At 36.9% G+C, this 24,804-nt stretch overlaps 1 protein-coding gene across 2 annotated transcripts in view; it reads right to left on the reverse strand.

The window, feature by feature from the left end:
* Positions 1 to 24,363, reverse strand: part of LOC306877246 (pre-mRNA-processing factor 40 homolog A-like) — a 34,731-nt gene extending 10,368 nt beyond the window's left edge. Inside the window, exons 1-15 of one of the 2 annotated variants that reach the window (XM_079428887.1) lie at positions 24,313 to 24,363; positions 23,417 to 23,497; positions 23,166 to 23,306; positions 13,386 to 13,469; positions 6,847 to 6,874; positions 6,741 to 6,763; positions 6,576 to 6,620; positions 4,653 to 4,763; positions 4,130 to 4,250; positions 4,016 to 4,040; positions 3,174 to 3,389; positions 2,413 to 2,518; positions 1,759 to 1,823; positions 1,462 to 1,626; positions 729 to 837 (exon numbers count right to left, since the gene is read on the reverse strand). In XM_079428887.1, the coding sequence (XP_079285013.1) occupies positions 729 to 837; positions 1,462 to 1,626; positions 1,759 to 1,823; positions 2,413 to 2,518; positions 3,174 to 3,389; positions 4,016 to 4,040; positions 4,130 to 4,250; positions 4,653 to 4,763; positions 6,576 to 6,620; positions 6,741 to 6,763; positions 6,847 to 6,874; positions 13,386 to 13,469; positions 23,166 to 23,306; positions 23,417 to 23,497; positions 24,313 to 24,315 (1,323 nt within the window). In that variant the 5' untranslated portion in view covers positions 24,316 to 24,363. The remainder of the gene's footprint in view (positions 1 to 728; positions 838 to 1,461; positions 1,627 to 1,758; positions 1,824 to 2,412; positions 2,519 to 3,173; positions 3,390 to 4,015; positions 4,041 to 4,129; positions 4,251 to 4,652; positions 4,764 to 6,575; positions 6,621 to 6,740; positions 6,764 to 6,846; positions 6,875 to 13,385; positions 13,470 to 23,165; positions 23,307 to 23,416; positions 23,498 to 24,312) is intronic. The other variant, XM_079428888.1, reaches the window with a different exon arrangement.
* Between the last annotated feature and the right edge of the window lie 441 nt (positions 24,364 to 24,804).

The raw sequence follows: 24,804 nt of genomic DNA on the forward strand, positions 1-24,804 counted from the left end.
TATATATATATATATATAATGCATACATAGGGAGAGTTTTTTAAAAAACATTTCTGATGAAGAATAAAAAGCATAAAGATACAACTTCAAATTCTGAGCAGATGATCTATGATCTATGTAAGTTTTTGTTTTACATATGTACATAAAACTCGAGCTGACTTTAAGAGCATTAAGAATTGTTTCACTGTTTATAAATGCCATTATTTTTTTGACAATTAAGCACATTTTCCAGAGTTTTCATGATACAAAAACCCTCACATATAAAGGCACTATTGGTTGTATCAGGTGGTTTAAGGAGATAATCTAATATATGGAGACCAGTGGGCACAAATCAAGTGAATTTTAAATGATATTAGTGGTTGGAAAATATAAACAGCCTACTGTTCAACTAATGAGTTATATTACTTGGAAGAATTAGTTACGGATTTCTTTTCTTCTAATAAACGGTATCATTTCTAGACAATGTTTATTGCAGTTGCTGAAGTTTTATAATTATAATAAGCCACTGTGTGTTAGAGATTTTTTAAGATGCGTCACACCTAACAACATCCCTTAATCACTGTAACGCACAGCCACATCTGGTTTATTGCTTTATAATTGAAGTTTGCATATTAAAATGCATCCAAATGAAAGTGATCTCAGCATTTAAACTGTTTAATTGAAAAAACTAATTAGCAGGTTATTAGATTATCTCTTATACACTAATAAACAGAATCAGCCAATCAAACCTTTTCTTTCTTTGCTAAATAAAACAGCACATCTTCGTAGATCTCCAGCCTGTCTCTCTCGGGAACACATGACCACACCTCCTGATCGCCAAACATCTGCTCCGCTTTCCTGCACAAGACAATAACAACTTACTCACAAACAACCACTGCTGGTTTAAAGAACAACTTTTGCCATAATATTTCATAAAGCATGATTTCATCCATGTGAATGAACATTGCTGCAGGTCATAAGTTAGTCAGTAGGGGGCAGTGATATTACAGGATATTAACCTCACAGAACTAATAACAGTCTGTCTGAGACCGTATGACACAGTGCAGACAGGAACTCATGACAAACAACTCTATATACAGATGAGATTTACACCAATAACATCATTTAACTTAGTGACGTCACCAAAACCTCCCAAAAAGTCACCATGAGAACACTGCTGATGTGATTTTAATCATGCTCTGAATCAATGACAGACAAAGAGAGCTGACAAATCATTAACCTTGTTAATAGTAATACTGGATTAAAAATGAGAGTGGTGCTTGTGCATGCTGAAGTGAGGGTGATTGCCAGGGCATTTCTATGCAGTTGCTAAGGTGTTCCGAGTAATTTTTAGTGTGTCGCTATACAGTTGCTAGGCTGTTGAAAATCTCCAAACCAAAACATGAGGTCTACATTGTGATTTTTGTCATTTTCAAGTGAGCATTGAATAATGTTGTCATCAAAACAGCTTTAAAAACTCACTTATATCGTGTGGTTGAGGTCATCTTCTCATGGTTCTCCAGGAAGCGCTGGAAAGTCTCTTTAGACTCCTTGTATTTGATTCTGGCTTCTTCCTTTTCCTCTTTTTCTGTCTGGACTTTATAAGCATTGAACGCCTGTTTCTTTTCACTCAGCTTAGGTAGAGCACTGCACACACACACACACACACACCGAAAGAGATGTGAGTGGTTCAGTGAAGAACAGCAGAGGCACATTTAACAGTGCACAGGATTTAAATGCTATTAAATATCATTAATGCTGTGTGCAGTATTTGGATACCTGTAACGAGGGTCGTTAATTATCAGCTTCATTGCCTGCTCCCATGATGCATTGGAGGAAACGCCCTATAGTCACATGGAGGAAGAGAGATGCAAAGTTACTTTTCTCCAAAGCTACAGCATACTTATAACTCAATGGATGTTTGGGGGAAAAAAATAAATCTCAGAGGGAAGGCTGCATAACTTCATTTAGATTTTCTAAAGAACATATTTAGTAATCAAAACATTTTTCATGAGTAATATACTTTCCAACATACTGAATGATTTCAATTTGACTGAGTAGCTCATTTGATTTCTCATGTTATTGTTGAGAGGCATAAATGGGCGTCCACTGAGAGGGGCAGAAAATAACAGAACAGAGTAATGAAAAGGTTTAGAGAAGTAGATCTCCATGTCGACGTCACAAAACATCCAGTTCTTCACCCATTATGAGCGTGTCTTTCTGAAAGGCTGTTTGGGGTCTGTGAAGCGTGCGATTCCACCGTCTATTGTTTCACTCACTCCTGTCTAATTACACTCACAGCAATTAAACAGCCGCGGCTCTCTCAGGAGCACTTTGTGCGCCAAATTAAAACACACTAATTTTAGAAAGACCCAGCCGGAATATCAACACCTCCCTCTTCACTAAAGGGACAAAGAGAGAGAAAAAAAATACCTTTTCTTTCAGCAGTTCTTTAAATGCCTGCTTTGCCTCCTCTTTTGTGTTCCACTTGTAAACTTTCTTCACCAGCTCAGGTCTCTCCTCCTTAGAAACATCATTACTGCGAAACAAAATTTTTTATAATAAAATAAAATTTTATAAAGCAACTATATCAATTTACCTTTTAAAGGAAAACATTGTGTCTTGTATGGCACAAAACAATTAATGACGCTTCGTTTCACAATCTGACAATTTTCAGCAGGAAGTAATGTAGAACTAATACACTACCGTCGAAACGTTTGGGGTTGGTAAAAGGGTTTTATGCTCTCCAAGTCTGCATTTATTTGTTCAAAAATACGATTAAAATATAATCATAAAATATTACTACAAACTGATTTTCATTTAAATGCATATTAAAATATAATTTATTCCTGTGATGGCAAAGCTGAATTTTCAAGTCATTTTTTTGTCAGGATTCTTTGACGAATAGTAAGCTCAAAAGAAAAGCATTTATTTTGAAATTTATTTTAAATCTTTTGTACATTACATTACAAATGATATTACTTCAAATTTTGATCTATTTAATGCATCCTTGTTGAATAGAAGCATTCATTTCTTTAGAAAAATATTACTGACCCCAAAATATTAAATGATAGTGTAAATTAATAAAAATGTCTTCATGTATGATCATTGTTTTGTTCAGTGAGTACACACGGTACACACGGACACACGTGGGATGTTCTGGGTGTTTTATGTATGTGTTGAAGGTTCATTACCTGGGTTGTGTCTCTACACTGGGCGTTTCCTCAGTGGAGTTAACAGTGACATCACTGCTGACCTCAGCAACCTGCACAGGCACATGAGACGGCTGTTCCTCTGTGGCTACTGTCGCCATGGTAGCCTCAATCTCAGCAACTGCCGCCACGGTAACAGACGACTCGCTCTGAGATGTAAGAGCAGGGGTGGTGCCAGGAGCCACAACGTCAGCCGTCCTTCAACAAACACAGATTAAACATTATTATAGTTGGATAATCTCTGAATTTCTAAAAATAATAAAAAGAAAATGTATGGATATTACATTTTTTTAATGTTTTATGGAATTTAAAAATTCTAATTACAGTAACGCAGAAGACTACTTTGACCCTGGAAAAAAATCTAGTTAATCTTAATCTTTTACTTCACTATTAAGCCTTTAATTTGTGTAAAATGATGGCAGAAATTTGACCGGTAGTGGTGAATCTGCACCAACAACAGACTGTTTTACTAATAGTAAAGCATTTTGAAACCTAAAACTGCTTTCTGTAAATTTAACAGTACATTAAAAGGATAGTTCACCCAAAAATGTTTATTCTGTCATGAATTATTAACCCTGTTGATCTTCCATTTACCATATCTGATGAACTCTGTCTGTGGGTTGATCAATGTATATACGTAAAAAAAAAAAAAAGGCCTACATTAAATGTTCATCACTTTATCGCTCAATTGATATAGATTAATTTGAGTTTTGAAGATGAACAAAAGAGACTTAAGGTTTTGGAACGACATGAGGGTAAATAAATGAAAGTTTTGGGGGAACTAACCCTTTATGGTCTTATTATTAAATAATGCTGATGCTCACCCGTTTTCCTCTGCCTTTATCATCGCTGAAAAATGGAGAGAAAAAAAGTCAAACCGTTTCCTCATATGAGATTTCTGGATGTGTGTAACAATGCTATTTATTTTGCATACTGACCCTCCAGGTCCTCCAGCTCCTTGGGTTTAGTCCAGCGAGACTCTTTGGTCTGTGAGTTGTAGTAATAGGGCTTGCCAGTATCTGACTTATACTCTTTCCACGGGCATTTGGACAACATTTGCTGCAAAACACAAACTTCTTTAATTTTGTCTCAAAATACACTATTATTCATATCAAATGAGAAACCTTTGAACAAAAACAAAAGGATGCCTCATATTTTGTATTATGTTTTACATTTCAACCTAGTTTAATGTACATGTATTTTTCTGTAAATTTATTTGTAAAAATTTTAAATTCAGACAATACAATAAAATGATTAGTTGGGTTCAGCAATTTGTTTGGTGTAAACTAAGAAATGCATATAAAACACAGTGCTCTTTACTTCTCTAACATAAACAAGTAGTAATACATTAGACTCTCAAAATGCAGAATATGCCTAAAGGTCATGACCTCCTGAACGAACAGTAATTGGCCGATAAAATATGAATGTGTAAGCAAGAAGGGTGTGTTGACCTTTTTTTACCTCTGCAGGTGATTTGAGTTCATCTGGTTTCTCCCAGGTGGATTGTTTGGTCTCTGTGTTGTAGTAATATGTTTTTCCATCCAGTGATTTGTGCTCGGTCCATACAGACTTCTGCAGGAGACATTATGAACACTTGGCTCATTACGTCATTAGTGACTAGTTATCACTAGTCATTTCATCAGCCACATCCTGCAGTAGCTAGTTCAGTTAAGTTGTACCAATACACAGCAGTAAGACCCGGCAAATTACATCCACAGCATTCATAGTTGAATTCTTATTGTTCCCTCCTCTGTAGGGATGGGAAATGTAAAGAATTTAATTTCCAATTCTGCTTCTAAACCTCATTTTATAGGATACACAAAAATCAAAACTCACCCGCAAGTTATTCCAAACCTGTATTAATTTGCTTCTGTTGAACACAAAAGATGATATTTTGAAGAATTGTAACCAAACATTTTCTGGTAGCCACTGACTTCCATATTACGAAAATAAATAAATAAATAATATAAAATATTATGGAAATCAATGGGGACCAAAACATTTGGTTACAAACATTTTTCTAATTTTTTTCGTGTTCAACAGAAGAAAAAAAACTAACAAAAGAAAACAGCAGCCTCACGCGGTAATCACCATTTAAACTGGAACACCATAATTTACAGCAGATACAAATGCCAAAATATGGACAGTTGCCTGCAGCGTCTAAAAGTTAGGCTTCAGGAGTGAGATTGGTTGGATGAGGGAAAGAACATTAAGGTAAGCCAATCAGAGGGAGAGTGTGGCGGGTTTATTCCTTTGCCAACGCTACAGGTGACGTGAAACAGATGACTCGCAGATACGACGATGACAACGAGCCCCCCCCCCCCCCCCCCCCTTTTTTACAGATCTGCACGATTCACGTGAATGACCCATTTCAAAGTGAAAGCGGCGAATTTTGCCAAAAGGTGACAAGTTTGCACCCCTGTTTTTGGGTTAAAATTAGGGATGGGCGATATATCGCATCTGGTTGCATGCGCATCTCGTCAGTAAAGCCGGTTCCTTGATTAGCGCTAAATCTCCATCACCTGTTTTCAAATGGAGCGGCATTTAATACACGGAGCCGTAGTTCACTGACAAGCTACGCAATATCGCTTTCATTATTGCAGATATATCGCCTTCGACAATGAACGCAAATTGCGTAGCTTGTCAATGAACTACGGCTCCGTGTATTAAATGCCGCTCCATTTGAAAACAGGTGATGGAGATTTAGCGCTAATCAAGGAACCGCTTTACTGACGAGATGCGCATGCATATCGCATGCGATATATCGCCCATCCCTAGTTAAAATATTTTTTTTATATGAAATTCGAATGGTAAAACTATTAGATTAAACTGTACAGAAATTGAAATCTACATGCTAATACACACTATACTCATAGTCACGCAATGCTGATGTTGTTAATTTCAGAAAGAAGTATAACAATAATAATAATTTGCACGGTTTGATGTGATATGAGCTAACTGATTTAGATTAAATCACCATTGGTAACGCGATTTATGGCAATGTTTTTTTCCTCAGTTGGGCAGAACAAACATGACTGACTTGTAACTTGTTCAGATGACAATATCCGGTGAAAATTGTTATTTGGGTCATATATTCCAAGACATAGACTAAAATGTGATTTCGAAGTACAGTAAATATCCACACCGAGGCGGTGACTGACTGCCACACATTCACCTCAAAACATTAGATTCCTCCGCACTGGAGCTGTGCCAGAGAACAACCCCAGGCAAGCAAGATAATTCCGCAAGTAACTGCAATTCCAGGTTTTCAAACATAGATGGTGACAAAGAGGCAAAACTTACAGACTGCAGCTTTAAACTGTACTATTATTTTAGGCATATATAGTATTTTATGAACGATAATAACTGTTTATTGTGTCTTGCCTTTTTCGGCTGTTCATCAGGTGAAGACTCGGTTGATGTGGTGCTCTAGGAGGGGGAAAAAAAAAAAGAAAGAAAAAAGTATTGTTTTCAAGACAGGAAAGTAATTTAAATTACAATCCTAACTAAACGATATTAACAATAACGTGTTTGGTTGTTTACTCTTACTGTTGTTCCAGGAGCAGCCGGTGCTGAAATAGAACAAAACCACTGATTACATTTAGAAATAATAATCAACAACATGACTTTTACCCAAAACTATTTAATCTCTCACCTGCAGACTCCACTGGACTCACACCAGGCTGAGAAGGACATAAAGAAAAAGTGTTTCATATACAAAAAGTGAACCATTCAAAATAAGCTGATTTACATGTGATATCTTTTAAATGACTTGAAACTTCATATCATCCAAGAAAGCCCTGTCAATAATTGCCGGAATTAAATTAGTTCATGAGCAGATCTAAAGATATCAGAGATAATTGCATTAGCAGTCTCCATACTCCAAATTACAGGAAAGGGAAATGACATCCTGACTGACAGGGCAGTGTGACCGACATCTCCTGGAGCGTCAGCTGGATTCTGCATCTGATCAGATGTCTTCATCTACAGCTCAAAGTCTGTGCTAATTATTACTGATGCTATCAATATTTAATATGGTTAACTAACGACAGGCTGTTTGATGCTTAATATAGCTGATTAAATGAAAGCAGATCTTAATCACCACTGAGGAGGTGTGTTTAAAATAAAGAACTGCACTCGTATGGCTCGTTTGTTCTTATATATACACTGAACTGAAACATGTCCTTTCATCCATATTCATTAGTGATGTAGTGCTTTGAAACACAAATGAATTAAGCCACTCTAATTTGTCTGTTTCATGTTATTGGTCAGATATGACTCCACTTTCCACACATTTATCTCCATGTACATTATACACCATCACATTCAGAGCTACTCACAGCTAATGTGTAGGTACTTCCTTCCTTTTAAGGAAATACATAAGCAATGCAGACATTAAGTGGGTCATATCATATACTTTAACATTTAATTTTGTAATGTTAGTAACTTTGATAATGTTAGCATTTTTGGGCTGAAGACAGATTTAAAATAAGCTCAACATAGTTTCTAACTGCCCCATCCATCAGTAACATCCCCTTTGCAAAACTAAATTACATTGAGACTGAAATGTATTGCACTATTCAAAAGTGTGGGGTCAGTAAGATTTTTTCATATTTAATTATTTTAAGAAAAAAATTTAATTTAATTTAGCAAAAGATGCATTAAAGTAATCAAAAGTGATAGTAGAATTTAGCACTGTAAAAAAAAAAAAAAATTAATAAATGATATTGTTTTTACCATTCTATTCAAGCAATCCTGAAAAAATATCACTTTTCTATATAATAAATAAATAAATATTTTGAACAGTAGCATATGTCTGATAAACTGTTCAATGGAGGTGACTGAATTTTTGTGTTTACTTTTTCCAGAAATATTTTTGGCTTTCTCTGTTCCTAAAGCAGCAGCTAGCACCGAGATTCTGTTCAGAATAGATGTAATGCACAGTTAAATGAATATCTATAATTAGTGCTTTCAGAAACTGAAATCAAGACTTTTTGGATTGAATAAATGAGTGCATGTAAACATGCCTAATTAATGTTCTTTTTGGACTAAGTTCTGAAAGTTAAGTAGGGATGCAACGATACCATTTTTTTCAGAACCGATCCGATCCTAAAAAAATTGTGTATCTGCCGATACCGTCCCAATCCGATCCCAGCGCAGTTTTTTTTTTAAATCAATGTAGAATTTCTTTATTTCTGTGTTGACCTGATCGTCACTCTTTTGTGTGTTAAACACAATCTACTACATATAGACAACTTAATTTTAATGAAAAATAACAAATGAAAGAATATATTAATCTATTACAAAAATACTATTATAAACTAGGTTAGTGGATAATTCAGCAGCGAAAGTTATTCTAGAAAAATCACAGGTGCACAATTTTATAAAATCTAGTGAAACATTTTTATTTACATATAAAAGTGAATAAGTGTATGACTAAATCTGGTAAAATGATAAACATTGCTCTTTGTATTGTTGTAAAATGCATTCATAAAAAACAACAAATTTATATATAAATATATACACTATAAAATTCTATACTATAAAGACATTTCTTTTAAATGTACAGCACAGTAATGAAGGCAGCAACATTTGATAGATATGACAGAACGAGAAAGACTATTAATAATCTATTAATAAAAGAGAAAAGTATAATAATACGAAAGGCTCCAATACAGAGTGGCACAAAGCGTTTATGCGCATCCCGTGTGCAGAACGATGTGCTTGAAGCAACACGGAGTCACAGCGTGCAGGATTTGGATCGGTATCGTCTGACCGATACCCGATCCGCAGAAAATGCCAGTATCGGAGCCGATACAGATCCTGAGTATCGGATCGATGCATCCCTAAAGTCAAGGCCCCCGAAAAACAAACGAAGTTCGTTTTCATTCTTCGTTTGGGGGCAAAAAGAAGTTCGAAAAGATTGAGCGACGGTATAATGTTTTCGAACATTCCAACACCCCCGCACAGGGCTCAACGCTTACTTTTCTTTTTAGGAGCGCTTCAAAAATTTAGGAGCATCTTCGAATCAATAATCAAATTCTGATCAAAAATCAACCTTCCCATTACGAGTGATTTATAAGTGATTTACAGGGAATTTTGTTTTTACCTTTGTAATGGCACTTTTCTAACTTTATTAAAAGTATGTCATCTTTTTTGTCAAATTAAAAAAATATTTATAAGCTTTTTATCATTTCTAATTAAAGCAGAATAAAAACAAGTAGAATAAGATACCAATCAAATGAAGTCAGTATTTAAGAAATAAATTTGTACTACAGAGGTGGCACAGGAGAAGACAAGTGGCTTGTAGGTGTATTTTCAGATGCTTAATGAGGCTCAGAGGTTGCATAAGTGCAATTAAATTCATAAATTCATGTTGAGGTTAATGTTTTAAATATACAATTTTGAATGCATAAATAGTATGCATTCATATATTTAAATAACAGAAAAAACTGCCGGTAGGTGGCGGTATGTCACTGATTTTATCACTGAATCATTAATTTAATCGATTTGTTTGAACGACCGATTTATTCAGGAATGAAGTATGTGACTGTCTTTATGAATGTTTAATTGAATCATTGACTCACTAGATTCGTTTAAAAACGCAGTTCATTCATAAACGGAACACCGCTGTGTTTGTATGGAGATGCGCAGCGGCTTGGCTGAGACTTTGTTTGAAACTAATTACGTTGATGAAATAGAGCTAAATAAGGCAATAGTGTTGTAGTCAGACAATATAAGTCACTTAATATTAACTTCCTGTTTAATGAACTGTTGTATTAAATCAATATCACATTTGCAAACTCCCTTAATAATCATTAAAAGCTATCACTCATCTTAGTTCATCGCGATCTCACAAAAGTCCATTATAATCAACGAAGCTCCTTACACTGCACAATGAATCTCTTATTTACACTCTGTCTAGGGCTGCACAATTCTTGCTAAAATGTGAATCACAATTTTTCTCCATGAGAATTGAGATCACGATTCTCTTACATGATTCTCATTTTTTCAACCAAAACGTATTGCACTCAAGTACAAAAAAAAAAAAAAACCACAGGACATTCAGTATAATAAAGTGCTGGAGTAACAAAAAATTATCTTTTCTTTATTTTAGACCCCTTAAAGTTAATAATTTTAAAGCTTTAAGTTGTTGAACATAAGAGAACATTAACAATAATAAATAAAAATTCACATTCACACGGGGCGTCGGCCTCTCGTTTACTTTGAATGGAGTGACGTCAAGCATTGCCGAACTGAATTGTGGGTCCCTCACGTCGCTTCACTGGCGTTGCACGCGGCAGAAGTTGAAAACTTTTCAACTTTTCAAGCGCCAACGCAGACGCCAGCCAATCAGATCGCCTTATGCAAATACCCTAGCGCAGACGCTAGCCAATCCCGTTCATGCAGCACCAGAAAAGTATGTGATTAGCTGTTATCACTATGACGGCCCGTCAGCACCATGGTCAGCACCAAGCTTCAGACACGCCCTCCGTCAAGCGTTGATGCTGACGCCCCGTTGAAGCAGCGCTGCGCAGAATGATCACCGTATGACATCAAAGTACCGCAAGAGCGATCTGAATGCATAGGATCCGACTGCTTTCTTATCGCTCTCGTGGTACTTTGATGTCATACGGTGATCATTCTGCGAACGCGCCTATTGACTCCGTTTAGGTCTTCAGCCTTGTTACACGTCACGTGAGTGACAGCGGAACGTGGCCAATGAGGGAGAGGAGAAAAGTGATCGAGATTTATGATTGATTGGTGAATTAATAGTGTTTTGTTATTGTGTGAGTGTGATCAATAACGCATGAATGCAGCATGATCTGAATGCAGGGAAATACACGGAAGTGAATCGCCGTCATTTAGAAATGAGATCGCATTTATGTATGAATCGAGGTCGTGATTTTTTTTCGATTAATGATGCAGCCCTAACTCTGTCTACACTTTTTTTTGTTATAATGAGAGAATACGTCTGTGATGCATTACTCAACGCTGCAAAAACACGCAAGTACGTTAGAAACCCTAAAAGCTCCCTCAGCACAAATACAAAAATGCTGATCGGGTCAGTCGCACTGGTGCTCCTAAATATTCGCAGTAGTTTTCAGTCGCAACTGAAATGCAAATGCAACTGAAAGGGTCGCACTGTAGAGCCCTGCTGGAGGCAATTAATGTAAACATGTGTTGCGACGCTCGCACATATGTCCTAAACACAACAACGATGCAATGATGGTGTATCTAGGTATTTTATTAAACTGGATAAATTATTACACATTTTTATATTTTGTGGTGTCAGGATTTGACAAAAACAAAGGTTTGTTATTGTTTGTTCTCTTGGTATTTAATTTATTGTATACCTTTTAAATTTGCTTATTGAAAAAACAACAACAGCAGCAGTATGGTGTAACATTTATTTGAAACATGTATTTGGGACTTACTACCTTATATCTTTACCCTTTCATTTCATTCTTTTCATGGCTTTGGAAAACTTGCATCTGGCGTTTCTCTACGTCGCTTTTTGCATAACTCGGGTCGTCGACAACAAGTTTCGTTGCAATTTCCTTCTAGGAATTAAATGCTTTAAAATCTTTAAAGTCCCTCCGCGAGCAATCATACAGGTGTGAATATATGTGGCAGCTCAGCTATTCGACACAGTGTATTTATGTTGCTATTGATTTTGGAGATGTTGTTCTCCCGCCTGACCTCCGTTGAATGAGAAACGAACCACGTCCATAATCGCCACGGACCAATGGCAGCTCAAAGGTGTTTAGGAGTCAAACCGAACTCCCCCAGAAAGTTCGCTTTGGTGTGCTCTTTCGAACTGCCGAAACAAACTCAAAACGAACTTCATTTCAGCCTGATTTTGTTCAAAATGACGTCATATCAGTTCGTTCTTCGATTTTGTTTGAAATATATAGGGGCCTTTACAGCATGTTTGATTCCTGATAATACCTTTATTTACATTGTTGTTTTTCATTCCCATTTTCCACCCTCTCTGAGAGGCTGCTGAACACTGTAAACCTCAAACGCGCAGCGCCAAACTTTCATCAACATATCTCCTGCCCCACCAGGGGTGAAAGGACACTGGACCACTGTTACACTACAGTCAAGGACGGCTATAAGGCACAATCTGAAACAGGGAGTCCCGGTTCAGAGGGAGGTCGCGCGCTGGACGGACCAATCGGTGGCCGCGTTACAGGACGCACTTGATGACGCAGACTGGGACATGTTCCGAAACAGCTCCGATGATGACGTCAGCGTGTTTACGGAAGCGGTTGTGGGATTCATCGGGAAACTAGCGGATGATACCGTGGAAAAAAAGACTATTAGAACGTTTCCCAACCAGAAGCCGTGGGTGGATAAAACCATCCGCGACGCTCTGAGATCTCGCACCGCTGCCTACAACACGGGACTTGCGTCGGGGGACATGGAACCATACAAGGCTGCATCATACAACGTCCGGAAGGCGGTGAAAGAGGCGAAGCAGCGCTACGGGAGAAAACTAGAGTCACAGCTCCAACAGAGTGACTCTAGGAGCCTGTGGCAGGGATTAAGGACAATTACGGACTATAAAACACCAACATATATATATATATATATATTTTTTTTTTTTTTTTATTATTATGCCCTTATTTGTACAGTTTATTTACTAGTTAAATTTATTTTCTTTTGTATTTCTTCTTATTAATATTTTTTAAGGTCACTGGCTGCCGTACAAGCATTTCACTGCATATCGTACTGTGTATGACTGTGTATGTGACAAATAAAATTTGAATTTGAATTTGAAATGTGGATGTTTGAGTTCATCATGATGATTTCTGAATGCTGTTTTTGCGGTTTAGTTTCAAATGTTTTCTCCGTGGACTAAAAAAGTAAGAAAAATCCTGCTGTTCATGATATGATGCCTTTATTAAAGTCTAACTGAAACTAAATACTAACAAAGTGTGCTAATGCAGGGAAGACAACGTACAGCATCATACACTGAAATAAATTAGTAGAGCAAGCTGATCTCTTCTATCGCTACTATCACTCGTGTCTCATGGGTAAGTGCTATATAAAATGGTGTTGATTCTAAATTGGTACATTTTCCCACTTTGCAGTGTTCATTAGGGTTATTCTGACACTGCTGACAGCATGTGAGGGTCTATATTTAACTGGCACTGGTGGAGTAGTGTGATATACAGGCTAGCTTACCGGTCCCGTAGGCTGGATTGATGCAGCTGGCAAACGAGGGGGCATCATCATTCCTGGCATCATTGGTGGCATCATGGCTGGCATCTATGAAAAGAGTTTCATGAAAAATTCATGTGAACTGCTAATTTCCCTCCTGCGCTGCACAGGGGGAGAGCAAGGTGTAAGCTGAGGGGTGTAAAGCACATCTTTTGCTCTGTCTGATACTCACACTAAAAGCCCAAAACATCCACTAACATGCCATTCAGCCCATCTCTCTCTTTCTGTCTCTCACAGACACATACACACACGGAGCATCAGGTCCAATAAGACAATACTAGTAATCATATCAATGACTTTGCATGTTTATATTCATGTTCAAGTCTATACATTTCTCTCATCTACATATTAGGGTAAATTGCATGAAAACTTCCATGAAATGTCTCGAATCATTTTAAACCCTATAAATCTTGTCTATAAATTTGACATGCACATTTATTTTGTGTAATTCACACAATAACTATAAGGGAAAGGGGGAAAGGGAAGTGGTGTGTGGCCAAGTATGGTGACCCATACTCGGAATTTGTGCTCTGCATTTAACCCATCCAAGTGTACACACAGTAGTGAACATACACCAGGAGCAGTGGGCAGCCTTTGCTGCGGCGCCCAGGGAGCAGTTGGGGTGCTTTGCTCAAGGGTCTCACCTCAGTCGTGGTATTGAGGGTGGAGAGAGTGTTGGTTATTCACTCCCCCCACCTACAATCCCTGTCAGACCTGAGAATCGAACCCACAACCCTTTAACTCACTGAATCAGAATGAACAAGAAGTGTATTTTATCAGAAGAGCAGGACATTTATCTTTGACATTGTGCTTTTGAGGAGTATGAAACTGGCTTTACAAACATCATGTCTTGTCTAATCCAGCATAAGCCGTGTTGAAATTGAAAGTGATGAGAAAAAATTACTGGACACTTCAAAAACAGGCAATGTGACCAGTAATGTCTGATTTGTGGATACATGATGGACTCTTAGTGGTACCATTTTCGATCATCTTGCAAATTTTTAAATTCAACATGCTTTCTGTCATGTTGACAGAAAGAAAAATAAAGTATCTGGTATGTTCATTACGGAATGTTATGAAAGCAAACAATCCAAACATCGACTTAAATTGCAGAAAAAAGTATATAACAATATACATAAAATATTAAAAGCCCTGCAAAAATACACTGGCAGAGACACACAGAAAAGGATATAAAAACAACAGACTCTAAGTGTAGCACGACAGAATAATTTGTGAGGTATTATTAAATTTGTAGAAATTCAAGAGACCAGATTGCAAACAGACAGCAGTATCTTTTTTGTGTGTGTGCATGTGTATTTATTTTGTTTCACTTCACATTACTAGAGATGATTTTTAATATCCAAATACTAAAATACAACACTTGATAATATTGAGACGCTCACCTCTTAAATGCTAGTTCACCCAAAAATGAAAATTACCCCATGATTTACTCACCCTCAAGACATACTAGATTTATATGACTTTCTTCTTTCAGACGAAAACAATCGAAGTTATGTTCAAAAAAAAAATCCTGGGTCTTCTAAGCTTTATAATTTTCAGTGAATGGTGGTCGAGATTAAGCAAAATAAAGCGGATAAATTCATCATAAAAAGTGCTCCACACATGAAAAATTATGCCGATATGTCTTGCCGATAAGAGGAATACATTAACTCACATGTGCTCAGGGTGTGCTAGTGATTAGATCACTTCAGCAGTGTTGCTCATTCTTGAAGCAAAGTTTTGCCTGAATGATGATTAGATTGGCTGTTTTGGATCGCTGCATTTAAACTGAGAACGCACTTAGAGTAAACAGTAATAGCACCTGCAGTGGTCCTAACACCCACTCAGAAATGAGTTTTATTCTGTGGGGGGCGCTGTTGCCTACTTCTAATTAAATTAAAAATAAATAGCCTACACAAATAACATTTAGACTGTTTCTGATTAAATAAAGCAGTAATTGATGTATTAAAATAATGAGTATGTTTTGATTTAATGGTCAGAAACTATAGCTTACATAAAAAAAAATTAAAATCACAAACATGTAAATTAAATGATTGTATATATGGGTGATTCTTAGACTATGGGCACTTCTATGTTCTTTGGTCATATTTTTTAAAAATGCATATAATTTTGGACAAATTCCTCTTTGTCAAACTAAAAATAAAACCACCTTAAAAACTTTACTACCTCTCTATTATGATTTTTTCATACTTTTCAACTTCCTTGTAGGTGTCAAAATCACTGTTTTCTCCTTGTCGCACACCCAGACTTTTAAACTTCAACAATGAAAATACAGTTTAAAAATATGACTTATCTGGTAACTATTAATGTACCTGAATTAAGCAATAGTAAAATAATTAAAATACATTATAGTATTTAATGTGAGACCACTATCAATATTACTTTTTATACAAAATATAGCTGTCGCACAGTATTGGTGTCATTTCCACCACAACACTGTAATGTCCCTTTAAAAAGTTTGTGTGAAAGATTGTTTAGGTGGTTTCTATGGAAATGTCCAGTGACATCAGAGCACATGTTGGACATGGAGGGAATTTAAATTTTCATCATCAACAAATGAAGAAAAATCAAGGTAAATATTGCTTGATCAGTTAATTTATTTATTCTACGTCATTTCCAAACATGCTGTACCTTCAAAGGTGTTTTTAAAAAGCTAAAAATTAAAGTTAAATAATAGTATTTTGCATAGCCTACATGAAATGCTAAGTATTAATTCAAAGCAAATCAGTGAAGGCATCTTCCATTTTTTCACAAAAAACCACAGAAATGTCATTTCCACCACACTGCCTCTGTGGTGGAAATGACATTTATGGTTACAAAGTACAATTGATATGTTTAATGACTTTGTGAATTGAGTTTAATGAGTGTGATGAGTTTAAGATTTTTCTCTAATACATATCTCTACTGTTACTCTACATTCAAGTAAATGCATTGTCATTTCCACAACACCCTGTCATTTCCATCACCACACACACATTTTTAAAAAATATTTTAAAAGTTCTCATGACACAAAAAATGTATCCACAATTTATGAGATCATGCTCTACTTAATATAAAACGTCAAGTTATTTAAGTTATATTTATTTTAATAAGCTCTTACCCAAACCAAAATTTAATTTCAGAGTGTGACAGGTGTACAATTCAGCCTTTGGTCCTTAGGGCAGTTAATTTATCTCATTGACAAATGTATAATTATTGTACATTGTGGAAAAACTGGTAAAACTAGTTACAAAAATGATCTTAGACAATTCTTGAATGGCATAAGTTATTGTATTTTTAAATAACAGCTTTATATTGAGATGTGGTGGAAATGACATTTGTTCACTGCAGGTTGGAAAAATGTAAAAATAAATGAACAATTTCTCTTGTAATCTAAGTTTGTCCTCTTACAGACCTTAAAACTAGACAAATTATTTAAACTTATGAGACTGTTACGTGACTTTTGAACAAGTTTTTTTTTTTATTCAACTTCACAAGGTTAAAAGTGCCCCTAGTTAAAGAAACGCCCATATACTGATTTATTCATTGTGTGTAATATGTTTTATTTTTTAAACAAATCATGAGCTCTAAAAGATATTCAGAATTTTTCAACTCTTTTGTTTTAGACATCAAAATAAAATGTTAGGGTAAACATCATAGGGGAAATGCAGCGATTAATATCGTTTATTTATAGTTATTTTCAAAGCTTCAATGTACTGTCAAAAAACCTTCATTATTATTTTTTTTAATTTAATTCTAATAAATAAGTTCTTGTTAAAAACTAACTAAAATTAAAAATATTTTGCTTGTAATTTGAGATGGTCCTCACTGCAGAACACAAGGTCAAGGGGGCGTGGTTGGATCTAGATCCAACTCCTCCCACCTTACATATACCTAATCCCACCCATCCCCACCCCTAAACCTACCCATCTCCACCCCCTAGATGTGGATCCAAGCCCAGCCCCTGGATCTTTGTTCTGCAGTGAGGGGCTACTGTATAATTTCTGCACAGGAGGGACTTTGTGCTGTTTCCAAACAAAAGGAAATATATCGTATCAGCCAAAATTAGTTGAAAAACATCGGCATATCAGATATTTGCAAAAATCCAATATTGTGCATCCCTGCACGTAGCATAAGCTCCAGTGAGAATATGCTAGCCTCACGAGAACCAAGTTTTGTTTACAGCAAAGGAAAACCAGTCTCCTCTTGGCTTATATTGAAATCCTCTGACATTTTTCTTTACAAATCCTTGATTTTTACTTCTAATTTGTGACCGATGTTTTGGTTTGCTCTGCTCTCGTCGCTAATCACCAGAGCTTACGTTACGACAACGCCATCCACCAGAATGCTACTCTGTTGTGAACGTGGAAGCTAGAGATAACAGTTTATTAAGTCTTAAATATGGATATTATTCATACACAAACTAGGGGTGGGAGGAAAAAAAAACGATTCTCCGATGCATCGTGATTCTCTCTTCAACGATTCAGAATCGATTCCGGTCTTGGGTTTTTTCCCGCATATGGCACATGTGCGCGCTTGAGACGCAGCGGGCTTCACTGCACAGAATTTGCGCTGTGAGAAGTGCACATTGCTTGACAGTGTGTGCTTCCACCCGCCGTGTTTTACTTTAGGTATGCTTTCATTTATACCGTTTGGAATACAGTACTATTAGATGCATGAAACTCACGCACTGACAGACTTTCACATGTGCTTTGTGGTTGTTTGTCCTGAAGCTCGATTGCAGCTGCGGTTAAATGCAATTGCATTCTCAAATACTTTTTATACAAAATTGATGTACACACAGTCAGAGCAGGACAAAACATCTGATATATCGAAACCGATCTGTGCATTAGTCTGAATGCAGCCTGTTAAAACTGCCACTGTCTATGATCTCATCAGTAATAATCAAACGGCAATAACGCAGAGGAAAAAAAGAAAAACCCATAACTATTGTCTGTAAAATTAAATTTTGCACAAAATAAATTTGATTTAAAATATAAATGAAAATGTAGCCATGTGCACTAATACTGAAAACTGAGAATGTGACATGATATTGAGTTGATAATGATAATCGTAATTGAATTGAATCGTGAAACCAAGATTCACACCCCTACTTTTAAGATGGAAGTACTGACACAGAGATTCCAACTATAAACAAAAAGCATATAAACTCCAATTTTGGTTAAGATGTAAAGTTGTATTTGCACAGCAGAAGAATTAATTGGGGGAAAAAATGTAGCTCAAGAATCGTTTTGGAATCGGATCGTGACTCTCAGAATCGGATCGGATCGTGAAGTGCCTGTAGATTCCCACCCCTAACACAAACACATTGATTCATTTCAGAAGGCCTTTATTAACCCCCCGGAATCGTGTGGAGCAATTTTTATGATGGATTTATACACTTTATCTTGCTAAAAAATCTTGACCACCATTCACTGCCATTATAAAGCTTAGAAGAGCCAGGATATCTTTTAATATAACGTTGATTGTATTTGTCTGAAAGAAGAAAGTCAGATAAATCTAGGATGACTTGAGGGTGAGTAAATCATGGGGTAATTTTCATTTTTGGGTGAAATATCCCTTTTAAGTTCTTATATAGAGCTTGTGCCAAATGAAAAACACCACCATTACAATGTTTTAAGTTTGCTACCAATGAGATGATTTAAACTGATTTTTCCAATCACTTCTGAATTAACAAAAAAAAAACACTTTACTCACACCCACACGTGTCAGATTTAAGTTCTTTAAATATTCTTTGCCGTAAAATGAGGGACTGTAGACTAGCTTTCCAAAATTTCGGATTATGATTGTGTGTAGCACAACCACTAGTGAACTGATTGGCAAATCACTCTAATTCTAACTCAATCATTATTTAAATCAGCACCCACTAAACTTAAAATAATTAGCTAAAATCTTACTCATAAGAAATTAACAATCATTACTATCCTATGCAAACTTACAAAATTACAGATTGCTCATGTGACAATCCTTGCTGGAAACCTTTTGATTTTCCAAGATGGCGCCAGTGTACATGGCATGCCGTCTGGCCTCTCTGCTACTTTGTGTTGTCTCCGTTTTTCTATCCATGTCGAACTGTTCCTCCCCTCTGGTCTATGATCGCCAGTTACTTCTGGATATTAAAGACTTGGTTGTGACCGCCTATAACTCAGTTATCAAGCTCTGTGGTTAGATCACAATCGTGTTTTCCAAACTCCATCTTGGACATTCCAGATTATCTGCGCAGATGGCATCCTGATATTTCCTGGAGAAAGCGTCGCAGGAGACGTGGGAAGCGCGGAGGGGTTGCTGTCAAACTGAAAATGGAGTTGCGCACGGGCCGCATTTCCAGCTTCTTCCGTATGACGCGGAAGTGGCCGCTGTGCTGTCTGGCGCTCGCTGAATCATCCTGCTCGCTGGCTTTGACCCATTCATCTGGATTCTCCATTTACGATCTCTCCCTACTCACCTCTCCGTGTTCGCCGCGGTGGAGTTAATCTTCAGAATCTTTGCTCTTTGAACACAGCCTCTACTCCCGTCATCCCGTCGCCTTCCAGGATGGCTCTGATTACTGCTCGGTCGTTAGTCAATAAGACGTTTTTATTAAATTACTTTTTCACTACTCATGCATTGGATTTTATGTTCATCACAGAAACTTGGATTAAGGTTGGTGATCGGAGTCCTTTCGCTGACTTGGTTCCAGCAGGCTGCACATTTTTTTATTTGCCCCGCTCTTTTGGCCACGGGGGCGGTCTAGCAGTAATTTTAAAAAACAGTTTTAGTATCCACTGTCGTTCTGTTCCGTCTGCTGTTTACAGTAGCTTTGAAGTACAGTTGTTGCGACTGGAATGGAATGATCCTGTTTTGTTAGCACTGGTGTATCGGCCCCCTCACCTAGTTAAAGACTTTATAAATTAATTTACTGCTTTTATGGGTGATTGCATTACAAAGTATAACTATATTCTTCTGCTAGGTGATTTTAATATACATGTGTGCTGTCGTCAGTCTAAACCTCTGGAAATGGAGTTTCTCAGTCTGATTGACTATGGTTTCAATATGGTTCAATATGGTTCAGTGGGTGAAAGATCCTACACATACACACGGACATACTTTGGACTTGGTTCTCTCTCACGGTTTTTCTATTACTGATGCTCAGGTTTTTGATACTTTGCTCTCAGATCATATGCCTGTATTATTTACATTGCCTTTCTCTCAGCTAAGTTCAAGCATTACTCCTACTGTACAACTGACTCGTTCCTTTTCTTCCCACTTGTGTGATAACTTCACAAACACATTTAACAAGGTGAGCTTGACTCTGTCCCTGGAGTCATTTTTACCTGACTTGGATGCTGAACAGCATCTTAGTCTGTTTAATACTGCCTGCTCAGAGGTTTTGAATACCACTGCTCCTCTTAAACCTAAGAAGTCAAAACCTAAAACTGAACCATGGCTCAATGATAACATCCGCTCTCTGAGGCAAGCTTGTATAAGAGCTGAACGAAAATGGAAAAAGGACAAATTGCCAATTTCATATGAAATGCTTAAAGTCTGTTTTGCTACTTTTCAGAAAACAGTGAAATCCGCTAAAACTAAGTATTTCTCTAATTTAATTGCAAAGAACCATCATAGCTCTAAAGCCTTATTTTCAGTTATAAATTCTGTTAAATGCTCCTGTAAATGTGATTTCAAATACCTCAGTGTCATTATGTGAAGGTTTCTCAAGGTTTTTCTGTGATAAGTTGACTACTCTGAGATCTCAGTTGTAACCACTTGCTAATGTTTCACCTGAATTTTGCTGCTCTTCATCCATATGGAGTGAATTTAATCCAGTTTCTCTCCAGTCTCTCAAAGAAACTATCGACAATTTGAAACATTCTTTTTGCTGTCATGATGTTCTCCCTCCACATATTTTAAAACTAATTTTTGATTTGGTTAGACCTAGTTTGGTGTCTTTTCTGAATAAATGTCTAGTTTCAGGGACTATACCTGATAGCCTCAAAGAAGCTACTGTGACACTTCTTCTTAAGAAACCTTCTCTCGATGCCAGTAATTTTAATCATTTTCGACCCATCTCAAATCTTCCGTTTATTACAAAAGCACTGGAGAAAATGTATTCAGCTACAGTCTTTCCTTAGTGCAAATTATATTTTTGAAACCTTCCAGTCTGGTTTTAAGCCTCTGCATAGCAGAGTCTGCTTTATTACGGGTCCTTAATGATACTTTGTTGGCGACTGACTCCGTTATCCTAATTCTGTTAGACTTAACCTCAGCTTTTGATACAGTTGATAATAAACTTATCTCGACTAGAATATTTTGTGGGCATCCAGGGAACTGCTCTTAGCTGGTTCAAATCACATTTAACAAATAGAAGTTTCTCTGTCAGATTGGGTAATTTTTCTTCATTGCCTGCTAAACTTTCCTGTGAGGTGCCGCAGGGGTCTATTCTCGCACCCATTCTTTTTTTGTTGTATTTACTTCCTTTGGGCTCTATTTTCAGAAAGCATGGTGTACCATTTAACTGCTATGCAGATTTACTACCCAAATTTATCTACACCTGAAACGAAATAAACATGCTGCTCTAGAATCTCTTTTTGCATGCCTGGATGAAGTGAAAACATGGTTCTCTCAAAAAATGTTATTTCTGAATGAATCAAAGACCGAGTTTATGGTCTTTGGCCCTAGCGAAAATTCAGGGAGCAGAAGTATCGATCTGGACTACCTTGCTCCTTTTACTTCTTCCTGTATTAAGAACTTAGGTGTTTTCTGGGATCAGAGTCTTAAATTTGATAAACAAATAAATGCGGTTATTAGTTTCTGTTTTTTCAGCTACGCCTTCTCTCCAAAATTAAATCTTTTCTCTCTGTGAAAACGTCAGAGATCACTATCCATGCGCTCATTACAACTGGCTTGGATTACTGCAACTCTCTCTATCTTGGCATCTCATCTCGAATTAGTACAAAACTCTGCTGCTAAATTCCTCAAAAGACATCGTAAATTTGATCACGTTACTCCAATTCTGAAATCGTTACATTGGTTACCTGTGCATCTTAGAATTGAGTTAAAAATTCTTCTCTTTGTTTTTAAATCTATAAATAATCTGGCACCGAGCTATCTATCTGATCAACTTTATCCATACAATCCTACTCGAAATCTGAGGTCTGGTGATCAAAGACTTCTCTCTGTCCCCAGATCACGTTTAAAGCATAGAGGGGATAGAGCCTTTGCGGTTGCTGGCCCTAGGCTGTGGTAAATCCTTCCAGCCTATATCCGATCGGCACAGTCTTTAACTGTTTTTAAATCATCTCTTAAAACCTATTTCTTTTCTTTGGCTTTTAATTCACTGCGAGTTCATGGTATGAAACTGTGGTTTGTCCTGTGTTCTATGTATTTGTTTGTTCAGCACTTTGGTCAGCCGTGCTTGCTGTTTTTAAATGTGCTATATAAATAACCCAAACTTGAAACTTGCATCCAAATTTGTGTACTCTCAGAGAATTTACTACATTTGATGAAGAACTTATTTTATTGTCATTAATATGACTACCATCCATACATACTAAAAACCACCAGAATGGCACTGTCGTGTGATGTACGTCAGCCGCGCTGTGCTACTGTTTGCACAGCTAGGCTACTTTGCATGTGTGAATTACCATGTCCATAAGCTAGCATGTAAACCCCTGATTTAAAAACACTGCATCGTTTCAAAGTAAAATCTGACTGCCACAAGCAGTGTTTGCTCTTAGCTCTTACCTGTGCCATGGGCGGAGCTCCCATCGGGGGTATCATGGGGGGCATTATTCCCGGTGGCATGGGGGCCATGCTGGGCGGCCTCTGGCCCATGGGTGGCATTCCCATTGGAGGGAAGTGAGGCGGGATTCCTGGTGGCCCCATCTTTGAAAACACAAAAATATATTCAAGGCATGAATGAGAATGAACAACCAAGCATTCGCAAAGACAGAGAGAGATGGCTTTACAGTAAAGGCTTTCCAACACCAACTTACAAAGGTCGGGGGGATTCCTGAAGGTAGTACACCAGGAAAAGGTGGTGCTTGACTGGGGCCACTATTAGCATCAGTCGAGGACTGTTATGAACAAGAGAGTCCATTACAGTAACCACTACAGCTCTGATAAAGATCCTGCACATCACTGATTTATAGTGTGATGAAGTTTTCCCGAACATGATCTAATCTGACAGAACCAACACATCCAAGTTTATGTGAGCAGAACTATCACTGTCAGACGTTTCCTAAACATTTCACTCAAACCAACTAGCATAACGTAAAGCTTATTAATATATATACTTCCAATGTATAACAAACCAGATATTTCTTACCATCTTACTACCCTTAACAAATCATGCATCTCAAAACTCAATCAACTTTCACTCAGACTTCACTAGTTTATCATAGCTTTATCAGAGTTTGACAAATCAAGAGTTCAGTCTCACTTTCATCAGGAATAGATCGACTATCAGTCGCCGATTATCAATAAAAACACAGTTTATCATACAAGACAGTGTGATGGAGTTTATATCCTCCAGTCTAACACAGTAACATCATCAGTGCAAACAGATAATCATAAACAAACTGTTTAGAAGCATAAATGTTTCACACAATCAGATATGTAACACGTCTAACACACGTGCTTTAATAATCACAATAATAAATCCAAACTCTCATTCAAACGCTCGTTAGCTTTAGCTTTAGCATCAGTCACTCATTCACATTAGCTTACATGCTAACCAACATTTATTTTGTCTGTAATGCAGCCATTTCTTCGCTACAAGTCTTTAATCCAAGCAAATAAACCGTGCAGTGTGTATATGTGTTATTTGTAAATGTTAGAATAGGCCAGTTTTGAGTTTATGTGAATAAACCGTCTGTTTTTTTGGACTCACCATGATGAACGAACATGCAGCGACCCTAAGCGAGACAAAAACCTATACTCTGATTGGCTGCTGCACGCCGGGTTCAAACTACAGCAGGCGTGTTTCAAGTGTAACAACACTGCGTGGGAAGTGCGCATACACCAGTTCGCAGAAAACACTGGAGAGGTGCGTACGAAATACGCAAATCTGAAGCCAACAAGTGACATTTATTTAATTTATTGAACATTTTTCGAAATGTTATGATTATTAATATTATTAATGAAATAGTTTTTTACCTATTTAAATATCTTATGCCGTGAAAGTCATTGAATTCTGTGTCACATGAAAAAATACTATAGTAATTTATTGTAAATACTATAGTGTTTTTTAACCATACTATAGTAAAGTTACTTGAGTTAATTTGTTGTTGTAATTCTATAGTTGCTGTGGTAATATAACAACTATAGTAATATAAACAAAATACTTTACCCATACTGTACTGTTTTCTACAACTACAGGGTA

Source organism: Barbus barbus (assembly GCF_936440315.1).
Source record: "Barbus barbus genome assembly, chromosome: 11".
In the NCBI taxonomy this organism is placed as follows: Eukaryota; Metazoa; Chordata; class Actinopteri; order Cypriniformes; family Cyprinidae; genus Barbus; species Barbus barbus.